The sequence below is a fragment of the Lolium rigidum genome, chromosome 7, assembly GCF_022539505.1.
Source record: "Lolium rigidum isolate FL_2022 chromosome 7, APGP_CSIRO_Lrig_0.1, whole genome shotgun sequence".
Classification (NCBI taxonomy): domain Eukaryota; kingdom Viridiplantae; phylum Streptophyta; class Magnoliopsida; order Poales; family Poaceae; genus Lolium; species Lolium rigidum.
In genome coordinates this window covers 283,977,831-283,994,068 of record NC_061514.1, presented here as the reverse complement: position 1 = coordinate 283,994,068, position 16,238 = coordinate 283,977,831, and the positions used below count along the sequence as shown (strand labels likewise).

General features: G+C 47.8%; 1 protein-coding gene across 1 annotated transcript; it reads left to right on the top strand.

Moving 5' to 3' along the window:
• Positions 1–2,956: 2,956 nt before the first annotated feature.
• LOC124672869 (serine carboxypeptidase-like 17) lies at positions 2,957–8,365 on the top strand. The gene is made up of 12 exons (XM_047209030.1): positions 2,957–3,194; positions 3,257–3,333; positions 3,436–3,558; positions 3,751–3,853; positions 4,046–4,083; positions 4,220–4,321; positions 4,413–4,493; positions 4,576–4,713; positions 7,615–7,686; positions 7,771–8,003; positions 8,111–8,156; positions 8,282–8,365. The coding sequence occupies exons 1-12, from the start codon at positions 2,957–2,959 to the stop codon at positions 8,363–8,365; spliced, it is 1,335 nt and encodes a 444-aa protein (XP_047064986.1).
• The last annotated feature ends 7,873 nt before the right edge of the window (positions 8,366–16,238 follow it).

The following is a 16,238-nucleotide window of genomic DNA, read 5'->3' as shown; positions in this document are numbered from 1 at the left end:
GCCTTCAATAAAAGCTTGCTGTGAAGGATGTATGTAATCAGGAAGATGCTCTTTCAGCCTGTTTGCTAAGGATTTTGCAATAATTTTGTAAACTACATTACACAAACTGATGGGTCTAAAGTCAGATGGAAGATGACAGACAAGTTTCTTGGGAATAAGCGCGATTTGAGTATCATTAAGATGAGGAGGAAGAATACCTGTGGCGTAAAAATTCCTTACCACATTTGTTATGTCATCTTCAATCCAAGACCAAGCCGAAGTGTAAAATCCAACGCTAAAACCATCGGGTCCTGGTGAAGCATCTTTCCTCATTGCTTTGAGTATGCCCCAAATCTCCTGCTTGTCAGGCACGGAGTTGGTGAAGTCCTCACTATCTTGCAGCAAAGTTGTATTTAAACTGGTCCTGTCATTATTAGTAGTCGAGGAACGAAATATAGATTTGAAGTAGTGAACAAATTCATTCGCAATATCATTCGGATCATGCAAATCATTTCCATGAGTGTTTCTAATAGAAACAATGCGATTTCGACGCCTTCGTTTTTGGACAGCATTATGAAAGAAGGTTGTATTCCTGTCCCCCTGGGTAGCCCAGTGCTTCTTTGCACGTTGTCGATAATATTCAGTGAGTTTGGTCATGTTTTCTTCGTACTGGGCAATAAGGCTGACCTCAAGATTATGATCCTGGAGCTGTAATGGCCTCATTTGTATATCTTTGATTTGTTCCTGTATACAGTGAAGTTGTTCCTGGATGGGTTTCTTCTTTTTGCACCATCGCTTCAAAGTTCCTGCAAGATTAGTTGTTCTAGCATGGAAATGTTTGTTAATAGAAGCATTCCAAGCATTTTTTGCCACATTCTGAAAATCTTCTTCATAAGTCCACCAATTTTCAAACTTGAATTGAAGTTTAGGTCTATGAAAATTAGATTCAGTTGAGATCAGAATAGGAGCATGGTCACCAATGATGATTGGTAAATTAAAAACATTGGTGTTAGGAAAAAGGGTGCACCATTCAGCGTTTGCAAGACAACGATCAAGCCTTTCAAAGATAGGAGTTGAAGAAAAACGCTTATTCGTCCACGTATAAGCCGGCCCACTAAAACCTAAATCAAACAAACCACACTGCTTTACATAGGTGTTGAAAGTGCGCATACGATACTTATGAACATTGACAGAAGTGGTGTCCACATCACACATGATTTCATTCAAGTCTCCAAAACAGACAACCGGCTTGCCAATATTTTCATGAACAAAATTGGAAACATGATCCCAAATCATCTTAGTGTGGCGATGATGGGGATCACCGTAGATACAAGCCAAAACAAAATCAGAATTAGTAATTTTATCTATAACTATGGCTAAAATCATGTGGTGGTTGGAGATCTTAACAGAAACACAAACTTCGTCAGACCAAAGCATCCAAAGCCCACCAGATCGACCCTCGGAAGGAACTACAAAGCTATCGGCAACATTAAAATGAGAGTTAAGTTTAGAAGAATTGTACCTAGAGGTCTGAGTTTCAGAGACAAAAGTTATTTGTGCACCAGTGGAATTCATGAACTTGGCAAGATACTCCATTTTAGTGGAACGGCGAAGGTTCTTGCCTGCACCTTGACAATTCCAGCCAACAAATTTCATGGCGTCTGTAGTGCCTTTGGTCTTGGCACCTCTATCCAGTTGTATTGCATAGATTGAACTTGAATCTGGGTTGGAATTCGTTGTCAAGAGCCAGCAGTATCAGCTAGTAGAGGCGATGAGCGGACACACAGATAGTAATCTCTTCCTCCAATCAAGATTTGAGTAGGCAAATTGATAGCCTATGTAGCTGCCTGGAAGTTTGCTCGTTGGTGTGTTAGGTAAAAGAAAACAGAGGAACCGTGAGTCTCTCAAACAATTGAGCAGATCGACTTGCGATATTTGATGAATCGAGGTAGGAAGAGATGGTGGTGGAGAGGATCAGGCAACTGGATCAAGTTGGGGAGACGTCGGATGTGAAGGTACAGCCGGCGGCGGCGGCGGAAAAAGAAGCAGCGGTGAGTCAGTATGTTCTTGATAAAAGGGATTCGGACCTGAAGATACTGAGCCGGGAAAGAGGAAGATTAGAGAGATCTAATCAGATAGAGAAGGAATCAGGAGGGGAATTAGAGCGGCATCACGCCAGTCGCTGGCAAATCGCCAAGAACGCCACAGAGGGCAAAGTCAACACTGGAAAATACCTAACTGGATCCACATGTATTGGAACTTCTATTTTTTCGTTGTACGTTGTGTTTTGTATCAAACGTAGTGGTGATGACTTTGTTAATTTATAGTCGGGCTCAGCTTGAGCCTTCTCTCTAAAAAGAAATCCCACGCCTAGATAGCTACATATTTTTTGGAAGAAGGGGGGAGGAGGAGTGCATCATTAACTGGGGTAAGGGCACGCATAAAGTCGATGTGTCGGCGTGATGGACAATTATGTAGTACTGGATGATTTTTCATATACACTCGCAACAAAAAATAAAGTAAAATGTCAACGCTTGGGCGCTCCACAAGGATCTCAGTTGCTCCAGCTACTCGTTCTACATCTCCTTTAACTTATCTAGACAAGGAGGTGGTACATTATATGCCATAGTTTATCGCGTGCATCGTGTGATGCGTGGGATTATTATTAACTGAAACCGAAGACACAATATAAGAGTACGGCCATCGTGTGATGCTCGGGATTATTCGCAAAAAAAATGTAAGAGCACAACGTTGAATTTGGACGCGCAGAGATCTGACTCTCCATTGAACTGCAGAGGCATCACGCAAGCTAGGTATGTAATGACAATCCATGTTTCCTACATAATGAAATTACTAGCTACTCCTATCCAAATACTCTGCAGAGCTGCGCGAGGAGACAATGAGAAGTAGACATGGCTTGAAGCTCCTCCTGCTCCTCCTGCTCTTCCTCTTCCTCATCATCATCATCATCATCATGATGCAGAGCGAGAAGGAGCAGCATCAGAGTACTACGGTGGTGAGCCATCTCCCTGGCTACCAAGGACCTCTCCCCTTCTCCCTGCAGACAGGCTACGTGGAGGTGGACGAGAGCAACGGCGTCCGCTTCTTCTACTACTTCGTTCAGTCGGAGAGGAATCCGGCGGAGGATCCCGTCTTGCTCTGGCTCACCGGCGGCCCCGGATGCTCCGGCTTCTCCGCCCTCGTCTACGAGAACGGTAACTACCATGCAATCCATCCTGATGTGACGTCCATATTGTACTGATTGTTGCTGTTACAGGTCCTCTCAGTTTCCAGACGCATTCCTACGTCGATGGTCTGCCAGAGCTGGTGTATAGGCCAGATTCCTGGACCAAGGCCAGTATATCTCTCTTCTACCTCCCTTCCGGAACTTGACACCTAACTAAACATTCTGATCATCCTTGTCTCTCCTCATCTGGGTCGACATCTAATCACTAGGTGGCCAACATCATCTTTCTGGATTCCCCTGTTGGAGCTGGCTTTTCATACTCTGCAACAGAAGATGGATACAACTCCTCCGATACCAAAACCATTGATCAAATCGCCATCTTCCTTACCAAGGTCCGTCCGACCACATATGTCATTATACCTGACCCATAATTAGCTTGCTTGACTCTCGATCGTGTTGCTTACCTAAAATATTTTTTATTCTTGATGTGCTAAAGATTCTGAATTCTTATGATGTTGTTATCCTAGAAAACAAGTCTTAGGATGCTAACCCCCTCTCTCTCTCATTATTTTGCCCATCTGCAGTGGTACGAGGAGCATCCAGAGTTCTTATCCAATCCACTTTACATTGCCGGAGATTCGTATTCTGGCTTAATTGTGCCACCTCTAACCTTGAAAATTGCTAGAGGTATTAACTTCCTTGTTCTTCTTTATGAATATTGCATGCTTCCTATAAAATTTCAAAAAACTTTGCTTGATTGCCAATCACTGCTAAATTTGCACTTAACATGAATTATAATCCATCTACTCAAATGCTTGACATTAGTGTTCAACCCTCAAAGTTTTGCTTCGAATAACCTATTCCGTGCCTCATTTCCAGGTATGGAAATGGGTGATCGGCCTGTTCTTAATTTGAAGGTCAGACAAAACCTTCACTGTAACATCTTTACAATAATGATACGGATAAATTTTCCAGGAATTTTCTTGTTGTAGAACAATTAATCTTCGTGAAGATTTTTGATTAGTTGCTAATTTTATAGACATATTGCTTCAGGGCTACATCCTAGGCAACCCATTAACAGATCGCAAGACTGATTTTGCTGCTAGAATTCCATATGCACATAGGATGGGTCTCCTATCCGATGGACAATATAAGGTGGTAGAAGGAATTGCATCCTTTCTCGTAGTAACAAGTTGAGTTACTTCATTCATCTGATGATTAAAATTTCTATTTGCTTACATTTCAGATATACAGGGAAAGTTGTGGCGCCGACACCGATGCGGCCCAAAACGTGGAATGCACAAATTGTCTCGAGTCAATAGATAAGGTACAATAATTCCAGCAAAGGGGAATTTGAATCCATTTTGTCGATCTTAACTATTGATGATGTTTTTTTCTTCAAAGTGTAGTGTTTGAAGGGCATTAACATGCACCACATCCTCGAACCTGAATGTCCTGAATACGATGGAAATTCAGTAGGCGGAAGGATTCTGCTTGGCCACAACAATGCAGAGCTTCCCTTGTCTGACATTTGTTCAGAGTGCAGAGTTAGTGACCGAGAAACCTCAAAATCATTTTATAATGTTACATATTTTGTTAAAAGGACCATATTAGTGGGGGCAGCGTTTTGGCTCCCATGTGTAGATGGTCCTGTTATCTGGACCATGAAACCTGCCATGAGGATATGTGCCAAAAGCATTTAATGGTTGCATACGTGAGTGCAGAAAGCCCCGTATTGTCCTGTTCGTATGCCTGGAAAAGATACGACGGGCCCACAGGTGGACGGGAGTTTTGAATCGTGCCGTTTTGTCTAGCTGATCCTTGACGGTTGGTTTGCGAGGAGTTCACGGACTGGTTTCCTTGCGGCCGCATTGACGTTAGAACAGCGACGAAAACGTGGTCCAGAAATTCTACTCTCGTCATTGCTTTTAAAAGATTATGGTGAAATTCCCTGATACAACTCTACGTGCATGACTCATACAAAGAAACTCTAAAACATGTACAAGTCGAGATTAGTGCTAACAGACGATGGAGGAGACAAAGATGTCACCGGCGTATCTGGCATGACTGGATCCGTTCACAGAGAGCTCAACATCAGTATTCATCAGGCGGATCCAGCGAACGTGAATCCTAGGATGGCCTAATTTGGTATTCTAGTGAACGCGGCCACTTCCTCTTATCTAAGAGCATCTCCAGTCGCATCCCCCAAAGCGTCTCGTAAAGCGATTTGGGGCGTCCCGGAGAAAAAAAATGTTTCTAGCCGTGTTCTCCAAAGTCGTTTTTTTGTCCGGCGCGGCCCGATACGGTGTCCGACGCCCCGAGCCCGTCCCCACCCCACAGGGGACGCTCCGGGCAGGCCGGACACAACGAAAAGCGAGGCGAAGCGACGCGGGCCCGATACGTCAGCGGCTCGGAAGTCTAAAACCCCGTCGCCTACCTTTGGTCAAGCGACGTTAATGGCATCCCTGCTTTCCCAGGCGACGCAGGGACGCGTCTCGTCGTGCATGGCCACGTGGCCGTCCGCACCGGCGTTATTGCATGCAACCACCCGCTATCGCCGATGTACATTAAGAGGCCCTGCGGTTCATCACAATCTCTCACCGCTCCCAAACCTTCTCCTCGCCGCCCCCAGATCTTCTCCTCGCCGTTCCAAGCAATGTCGTCCTCGTCCGCCCGCAAGATCACCGCGGCGAACGGCTTCGGCCGCGGCAGCCTAACCGTGAAGGAGGCGTGGGCGCTGTACCGCGCGGGATATCCCGTCCCGCCGGACATGCGCCTACCAAGCAGCGGCATCTGGAAGATGGCCGTGAACGGCATTGGCATCCCGCCGCCGCCGAAGCCGGACACGGAGCAATGGAAGGACGGCATCAGGGCCAAGCGGGCTCAACTCGACGCCGAGGAGCGGGCGGATCCGACCTGGGCGGCCAAGAACAACGACGCATGGTGGGCCACCTACTTCAAGGCCAAGTACGACATGGAGATGCACAGCACCACTGGCCTCATCGGTGGGCCGAACAGCTGGAACAGGGAGGGGCGCCTCCTGTTCTGGGGCGTTCCGGGGCGCACCCTGGAGAGCGTTATCCACGGCATCCGCAATGGCGCTCCAAGGTTGGAGACGCCGTCCTCACCGCCACCATCTCCCGCAGCGCAATGGCAGCCAATGAGGTCGAGTACGTACTCGTCCTCCTCGAACTCTTCCTCCTCAGGACCGGCCCGATCGACGCCGTCCTCGTCGGACCGCTCGGCGCCCTACACCGTCTGCAATCGCGTGGTGAAGGAGGAGCCCGCGACGCCGGTCAATCCGAGGCGCGGCGGCAGCGGCAGAGCTAGCCGGCGGCAGCAAGAGAGGCGCGGCGGCACCCTCCTCATCCCGAAGTCGGAGGTGAAGGAGGAGCCGGAGGAAGCGTCACAGACGGTGCTGCTGGCGGAGTACGAGCGGCGGCAGCGGCTCATCGCCAGCAGCGACGACCCCGAGGACTGCCCAGGGCTGCGAGCGGCGTGCTTGGCGTCGATGAACGACAAGGACGCCTAGAGGGGCGACCTCGACACGGCGATCGCCATGTCCGTCCGCGACTCGGGCAAGCCGCTCGTGGACCTCACCGACGACGACGAGGCAGGACCAAGCGGCCTGGTGAAGGGCGAGCCCGTCGACGAGCCCGACGAGCGCGTCAAGCAGGAGGTCGTCACCGACGACATGTACAACTTCTGACGAGTACTTACGACGCCTCCGGCCGCCGCAAGTACTTCTAGATTAGGTTTAGTTTAAATTTAGTCGAATCTGGTTCGAATCTATGTAATATATGTCAAGTTTGGATGAATTTAATTGAATCTCGTTCAAGTTTAAAATTTCCGAAATTTTGTTTAGGGGGCGCGACTGGGGAGCGACGTCCTCCAAACGCGACACGAACAAAACACGTCACCAAATGTTCGATCCGGCGCGTTTTAGGAAACGGTTTCGGTGAAGATAGTCTAAACTACTATCATGGCTGAATTCGATATTCTCGTGAACGCGACCACTTAGGTTGTGGCTTCTTTTCACAGTAGCTACTGTTGTGTGTCCGGCCACGACGCGAGTACGTCACGATCGCTCCTCAAGCCCGTCATGGCTGAAACCGATGGCAAAGACATCATGCGAAGTTAATTTGGTGGGGATCGAGCAGGGCACCGGTAAAGAAGAAGACGGTCCAAGAAAGTTTATTGACATCTGTACCGTAGAGGTGGTGACGGCAACGACAGAATTAATTGCTGCACAGATGTGGACCCATGGACTGTACCTAAAGGCCACCAGAATATAAAATACAACAGCGAATACAGAGACTTGAGCGAATCTTGGTGCATCTTGTAGGTCAGGATTTAGGGAGCATCTGGACATGAGAGCCGAATTGAATATCCGCATATTAGTATTATATAATATATCACATGTTCGATTCACTATATAATTACTACAGGAAGCGGGATATACCATGTCCAACATATGGGCAAACGACAAGGGAGTAAGAGAGGCTCTGGGTGTTCACAATGTAAATACATTTCTTGAATAAAAGATAAAATAGATTCAGGATATTGTAAATCAGAAAATTAAGTTAAGTGCGTGATGGATGCAGGGAACAGTTCGTTCGTGGTTGAGGTGCAACCATGGCATGCCGTACAACGGTGACATCTCGAGCAGCGTGGAGTATCACCGCAGTGTCACCACCAGTGGCTACCGGAGTCTAATTTACAGTGGGGATCACGACATGACTTGGCCTTTCATCGGCACCGAGGCGTGGATCAGGTCACTCGGCTTCCCCATCGTGGATGAGTGGAGGCCGTGGTATGTCACCGGCCAAGTTGCAGGGTAAGTTTTTTCAGATGAGCTTCGGGGATAAGATCAAGGGGAACTTCTGGCTACTCGTTCTTAATAGTGTATTTGATTCCTTCGGTCTGCATTTCATTCTGGTGCAGGTTTGCCACAGTGTATTCCAATAACTTCACCTTTGCCACAGTCAAGGTATGCAATACAAGGGATTGGAAGCCCTAGCTAGCTAGTTCGATTTATTTATTACTCTATTTTGATTACCCTATGCCAATAACCAGTGGTTGCAATGTGAAGAAAGTGTTTATATGTTTGATCAGGGCGCTGGTCACACTGCTCCGGAGTACAAGCCCAAGGAGTGTTTGGCCATGTTCTCCAGCTGGCTCTCCAACCGTCCACTCTGACTTGTTGATCTTCTCGCACGCATGAGTCATGACACCAGCTTCTTCTTCTTTTGCACATCAATGATTTTCAAAAAGAAAAACTTTTTTTAGAAAGGGAATATATTAACAAATAGAAAAACTTGTACCACCGTGACCTATTATACTGGTTTAATGTATGAATTGGGGGTACTTGCTATTGCAATCAATCACCTCTACTGCTTTGTACCTGCGTGTGTGCGTGTGTGCCTGATAATGTTGTGGTATGTTTGGCTCCCTGAATTTGACTTTTTAGTATTTATATTTTTGAAAGAGGGTACCCTGAAGATCATTGGAAGACACTAAATTACATGTGACATAGTTCGTTTTAAAAAAATGACATTGTTATAGTGGTCCAAATTATCTAGGAGAGCCACATATGTACTCCCTCCGGTCTCTTTTAATTGACTCGGATTTAATACAACTTTATACTAAATTCGAGTCAATTAAAAAAAGACCAGAGAGAGTACTTCACTAAGATTGAAAAAGATTATACTGCCACAAGATGGCACAACCCAAGAGTAGTGACTAGCGCTAAACAACACAAAACCACAATGAGATTGTCGGTACGACATAATATAGAATCCATGACAACACACTGAGGTGAGGTCATAACCTTGTCCTCGCCATGAGACGACCTAAGGATCCAAGCTAACATACTAGTAGGAATCGTAGAACTACATGCAAGGCACGAAGAGCGGCATCCAATGCGAGACCTTGCAACCTCAACCAAAGAACCATGACCACAACCACCACAAACTAGGGTAAGCATCAAGGGGACAACATACACCAAAAACACAGCCAACCTAAAGAGGTACAAAATTGCACGAGCAGGGGAGCTCTACCGCCGTTGTTGTGGATGCCCTCCGGTCCTCTCATTTTTCTATATATGACGAGACCACAAGACCACTTGAGCTCTTCTTGTAGATATTTGTTGCTATCGAACCAACAACAACAAAACGCTAATGGATTCTCGGACTGAGAATTAATTGTGATGTTGCACCGAGCCCGTGGTACTCCAAGTGCAAAGAATACTTAGCACAATTCTGTATGGAAGTAAGAGTATCGAACACATGAGAATGAAGTAAGACACTTATCCGATCAAACTATATAGGTCACTTACATAGACTTCAATGCGATTAATAAGATAAAAGTAATTTGGCACGGAGCTTCCTATAGATGTATCATCGCCTCCTCCTTTCAATGTACCTCTACATATATGAGACCAAATAAGGGATAAAGCTTTGCCCATTTCCATTAATTAAGCAAGGAGTTTAGAATAGTTTACAACACATGGCCATGAAGGCCCAAATAACATAACAACTACTCTCGCGGCATAATATTCCCCAAGTGTTCTACCCTCACGGATCTCCATGAGGTAGCTTCTTTTTTAATGTTTGCAAGGAATTTTGAAGACATGGTGGAGATGCTTCTAAAGACACTCGTGTTTCTCTCGTTGCATATTTCCCAAAAGACAAGTATGAGTAGCAAAGTGGTTGACATCCTACAGGTGCCTGAAGACCACGAATCCTTTGACAATGAGGAAGGAGCTCCAAAGGTTTTTTTTTCTCGAAAATATGCACTTTATTACTTTAATCAATAGACCTGGCCTCTGCATAGCTAGGATGCACACAGCCGTACAAATATTTGTTACAAACACCAAAAAATTCGACGATAAGAATTCAAAGATCTCGATAAACAAAACTAGCTAGGTGCCACGCTGCCACCCATGTTGGGGAAAAATATCCCTCGCCGTATCCTCCAACAGTGAAGACACCTTCATAAAGAGGTATCGATGCTCCAACCGCTGAAGTGGCATCCATGAGGGAAGCGTAGCTGTGCACCGGTATATGACCTGCATAAAAGAGGAAAAAATATTATTGAAAATCTTGTCATTTCTACATAGGCGGAGCGACCAAATAACGACAATTGCTCTCGTCCTGATAAGACGTTTAAACCTAACAGCCACACCATTAAGCCAATTACCAAATATATTGGCAACACTACGCGGTGGGTATAAGGTAGACCCTATTTGAAAAGCTGACCATATAGACCTATCAAAATTACACTGAAAGAACAAGTGTTTAATAGTCTCATCTAGGTGACAGAAGACACACTTTTTACTTCCATGTCAGTTGCGTTTGGCAAGATTATCTTTAGTGAGGATGAACCCACGACGAAGATACCATGCAAAAAACTTTCTTTTTGAGCGGTATCTTCATCGTCCAAATTTTCGAGTTATTATCGACTGGAATATCAGGCTGAACCAAAGCATTGTACATGGAAGCCACCGAGAATGAACCATTTTCGGTGAGGTTCCGACGAAACTCATTTGTCCCCTGCGTCAATTGAACTATCTCAAGACGTTGTAGCAATTCATGCCAGGAGGTTTGTCTAAGTCCGATGAGACTTCTTCTGAACGTCACAATCGGTGGGAAATTTTCTAACACCTTAGCGATAGTATCATCTTTGTGTCGCACAATATTATACAATGCCGGGTATTATTCTCGGAGCGTGGCATTACCAAGCCATTTATCCTCCCGAAAACGAATTTCCGACCCATCCTTAATAGAGAAAGATCCATATGGAAATAAATATTTCTTTGTATCCATAAGGCCTGTCCAAAAGTGTGAATCTCCTGGTTTCCAAAGAACCTGAGATAAAACCTTTGAACCAATATACTTTCTCTTGAGGAGTGTTTGCCAAAGTCCTTCCTCGGTAAGTAGCTTAGAGAGCCATTTACCAAGTAAAGCCCTGTTCTTGACCTGAAGATCTTGGATTCCAAGTCCTCCATGGTCTTTGGGGCAGCAAAGCACACTCCACTTAGCCAATCGATATTTACGCTTCTCACTATCCCCTTGCCAAAAGAATCTAGATCGGAAATAATCCGACCGTTTTAAGACTCCTCTAGAAAGTTGGAAGAAATATATCATATACAATACCATGTTACTTAGTACCACGTTTATGAGAACTAATCTTCCTTTCAAGGATAGTAATTTGCCTTTTCAATTGCTTAATCTAATTTGCAGTATTTTATCGACCATTTTCCATTCGGTATTGGTTAGTCTTCGATAATGAATCGGAATACCTAAGTACCTAATCGAAAATTGGTCTTACCGACAGCCGAACAGCTCAGCATATTCTGCAACACTGTCTTAAGCCTCACCAAAACAAAACAACTCACGTGAGCCCTAGCCATTGACAAAATCATGCCCCAAATCCAAATGGAATAGCAGTAGCCAAAGATAAGATGAGCCGCCGTCTCCAGCTCCCGCTTGCAAAGATAGAAAATGCCGCAATGGGGCCAACCCTTCCATTTTTAGACGATCTGCGTTCCAAATCCTGTTTTGTAAAATCAACCAAGCAAAAATACATTCATTTTGACGTCGGTCAATTGTTCCACACTACCGGTTTCATCGTTCTAGTTGGCACACCCTCAAATCGCGTGGCGTAGGCAAAGGATGCTATATAAGCACCGAAGGTATAAAATTTCCAAATAGTGGCGCTGGGTCACGTCGAGGAGTTGGATATCTTGCAACATCATCCAAATCGAAACAAATTCTGACGGTTGATGAACATTTAGACCCGAAAGTTTATGATGATGTGTATCGGTTTTGTTTACCCATTCGTTGCCCAAAATGGATTTAATTTGCGAACCACCGCATTCTTATGTCTTATGTGTTGTAGGCAGAAGGAGCAACATCCTTTGGTTTCAAGCCATCTAACCACAGCGTGTGCCAGAACTCCTATGTCCGATACTCTCCACGAGCTGAGACAGAAACGTGCTCTCCCTCGCGTCGCCCCTCCAGGCGACCGGGGGGGAAACCCTAGACCGCGCCGCCGCCGCCTCCCCCCTCCCTCTCCTCTCCCCTCGTCGCCCCCGGAGGCGGCCGCCGGCAAGGCCGTGCGACGCCGGTGATGGGGGTGGCGGGGATCTCTCTCCTCCGGCCCCCCGTGCGATGCTGTAGGGAGGAAGACGGCAGCGCGGGGGTGGCCTCCGCCGCTGGTGAGGTCGGCCCGACTCCCCCCGTTCCCATCTCGGGCGCGGCCTCGCCGGCGCTGGGATGTGGCGGCCGGGGATGGTGCCCTCCGACGACCGGGTTGGGGCCAGGCTTCCAGGGCGGCGGCCTTGGGCGCAGGGTGGGGCACCGCTGGCCTGGCGGCGGGCGGCGGGTGCTGATGCTGCGGTCGGCTCTCTTCGGCCGTGCGGACGGTGAAGGGGGCGGCGGGTGTGGGCATGGTACCGAGGTCGCCCCGACGGGCCTCTGGTACCAGATCTAAAGACGGAGGCTTCTTCTACCTGCGGTGCTCGTCGCATCTCCCCGGTCCCGGACTCCTCCGGTGGCTGGGGGTGTGGTTGGATGTGGGATCTGGACCGTGGGAAACCCTTGGCCGACGGTGGCGGCCGCGACATCGACGACGCTGACGGCGCCGTTCTCCTTCTTGAAGGCGACTTCGAGGTGATATCCCCTCCCTCCCTGTCCTATCTATCTCGGGTGAAAACCTAAAGCTTTGGTTTGGACGGTGGCGGTGCCCGGGTGGTGCCGTTCCCTCGTTGGAGGCGCCGTTTTGAGATAGTGGGTTTGGGTGGATGAGCTCGGCGGTGGTTGGTATGCATCGTCTCCGCGTACTCCTGGCAGCTTGGTCTGGTTTGGTGGTGTGTGCTGCGGGTGGCGATGATGTTCGTGGGTGGCGGCGCGGCGAGGCGAGGCGAGTGCTCGGAGTCTTTCTCCCCGGTGGTAACTTCCAATATCCATGCGTGCTCAGGGAGAGCAATCTACCTCCGACAGGTACGGCGCCCTTCGAGCCGGGGCGAGAAAGCAGGGAGCTTTCTTTGGAGGTGGAAACGGATGGTGCTTGGGCTTTGCTTGGCCTCTGGAGGTTGATGATGGTGCGAGTCCCTCAATGGCGGCCTTCTTCACCAGCCTCGACGCCTCTCTAGTAGGATCGCAAGACTGGACGATGGTCTCGGAGCTCAAGCTGTGTTCCATTCTTTTCTTGTTTGCTTCTAGCTTTCGGTTCCTGTTAGCTGGTTCACAGCATCTTGTATCAACTTGCCGGCAACGGCCTTATTAATTTAAGGCAGGGCTACGGCCTAATGTTTAAAAACTCCTATGTCCTATCGCCCTGTTTTGCTTCCCGCTGGGTAGCTTGCCCACCAGAGTTTCGCGCCCACGTCTCCGGACTCCAGTCTAATCACTGAACTTTTTCGCAGGCAACTCGGCGTACCATTTTTTTCAGGGCAACTCGGCTTACCTACTCCCAAGTCCCAACGCCCTTTCTTGGGATCGAGGATGATTAGGTAGTACTATGAATATCTTTGGTGGCAAGTTTAAGTTTTATGTGTACTTTGTTTATCTTGAATCTACTTTGTAACAGGGTATACGAGGTGGTAGTCAGGGAAACCCTTCTGGGCCGCTCCCTCCCAAGCGACTCTGGAGGCGCCATCTCCACCCTCCACCCTATCCTCCTCTAGCCGCCGCCACCCTCACCGGCGGTGGTAGCGGCCCCCTTCCCATCATTGGCGGTGGGGATGGAGAGGTGCTGCTCGACGACTTCTCTCGGGAGTTGGGGAGTCGCTGGTGGGGGCACAGGTTGTCGCTGGCCGAGGCCTGAGGATCTCCGTCGGGGGTTGACGAGGAGGAGGCGGTACATCGGCATCGCGGCTTCGGCGGGCACGGCGGTGATCTGCGCCGTCGGGATGAGATCTAAGTTGTGAGGCCCGATCTTGACCAAATGGGTTCAGCCAGGGCCGGTGTTGTATGGTCTATGGATGTCCTCGGGATGCCGTTAACTTGCAGCCTGGCGCTGGACTACCTCCTTCCTCTTCGGTTCTGTCAAGGAGACGACTAGCGGCGTGGGGTCGCGGATAAAGGAGGCGGTCCTAGGGTTTCTCTTGTGCGAAGATGAAAAACTGCCCGAGGCTTGTCATTCTTGATCTGGTCAGAGTGTTGAGTTCCGGAAGGCTCCACCGGCGAATGTAACAGTGCACATATTGCCTGGAGTTTGCTAGATCGGGTGGTATTCGGTCGTGCGCACCCATGCTTTTATTCCGACCGTTTGGTTCTAAAGGGAGTGGCGCGAAGCTCTGTTCTGTGTTGCCATCAGATGATATTCTGGTCCATGGTGAAATCAAAGGCGGCGAATATCATGAAGGCCGAATTGGAGGACTAGCAATGGAGGTTCGAGTCTATGTGCTGTTGAGGAACTTGCTTGGTGTTCTAAGCAGCAATATGTAAGTGGGGGCGGTAGCACAGGTGAAATCCAGAGTCATACCTTTTAGAATGAAAATCCAAAGTCTGGCCTTAATTGGTTGTGCATGGCAATGACCTTATTGAAGGCATTGTTTTGAGAGTGTGAAAACCTAAGATCTTTTGATTGAGCGACGACGACGCTTGTGCGTTGTTCCCTTATTGGCTACGTTGCGTTTGGAGAGCCTGGAGTTCATGTGATGTCTTGGTGGTGGATATATTGTTGCTGCTAAGGCCGTAGCGGGGCTTTTTTCGCTTAGTTTTATTTTTCTTTGTTTAGTTGTGTGCATCCGTACTATCATTAGAGTATTGCGTTGTTCAGACGCGAGGTGTAATTGGTATCTCTAGATATTATATTTCCTTTATCCAAAAAAGAGGGTATACGCATCACTTTGTTTCAGTTTGGTCATTTGTGTCTTTACTTATAATAAAGCGGAGCGAAAGTCTCTTACGAGGACTATCATATCCGGTAGTCTTGCGAATAATGATGGCAGTCCTTTGATTTCTTCTCACGCCAAGATGCAGATGTGTCCTCATCGATCTGGCGGATGTGTCGTGTTCCGGAAGGCTCCGCCGGCGCTCCATTGGGCGAATGAAGCCTGGAGGGAGCGCTTCGAAGCTCTGCTGGCGGTTATTATCATGGAGCACGTTTTCGTTCTGTGGTGCTGGCGGATAATGACGTGGAAGCCGAGATATGTGGTCTTGCAATGGTAACTCGAGTCTGGGTGGCGAGGAGGAATTGACTTCGTGATCGGTCTTTGGAGCAGCGGCATGCGAGCGGGGGCGACTGCATAGAAGTTCAAAGTCTTACCTTTCAGGGTGAAAATCCAAGGTCTGGTCTTAATTGGTTGTGCATGCCAATGTCCTTGTTGAAGGCATTGTTTTGAGAGTGAAGATTTCAGGGTGAAAAGCTAAGATCTATGATCGGATGACGACAGCGGTGCACTGTTATCTTCTTGGAGGCGTCTCTTTTGGAGAAGCTAAACTTCTGGTGTTGTCATGGTGGTGTTAGTACTATTGTTTAAAGGATTAGATCACTGTAGCAGGGCTTTTCTTTTTGTTATTCTACTTTCTTTTTTAGCTGTGTGCATCCGTAATGCCGCTAGAGCAGTGCGTTGTTGCAGAGGCTGGATGTAATTGGTATTATTAATATACACTATTTGTCGGAAAAAAATTCCGGTAGACACAATGATAGTGTCACGCACCTGCTCATGCAGCTTCGTTCCCCGCTCCCCGGATGGGATCGATAATCTAACCCGGCCAGATTCCGCGTAGAGAGGCCCGGTCCTAATTAATCAATAGCCAGGAGGAAAGTAAACAGATGCTTCGAGCTGCGTGTGCCATCTCCTGCCTCACCGGCAGCGGCATGGGAATTTGCTTGGACGGTGACGGTCTGGGGCTCAGCGTTTTGGTTGTTGAAAGTTAAAGTTTGCCACACGCAGCTTGTTTAGAATAGCTACACCAGCGTCATGGGCTCATTCTTAAATTGAACCTAGCTTACTGCCGTGTCGTAATCTGTCAACCATGGCGCGAGCTTGATGATGCCACTAATTTGTTAATCAAGTTGTCGTTTAACATGTGTAGTCTCCATGCACGCGGCGGCCGTG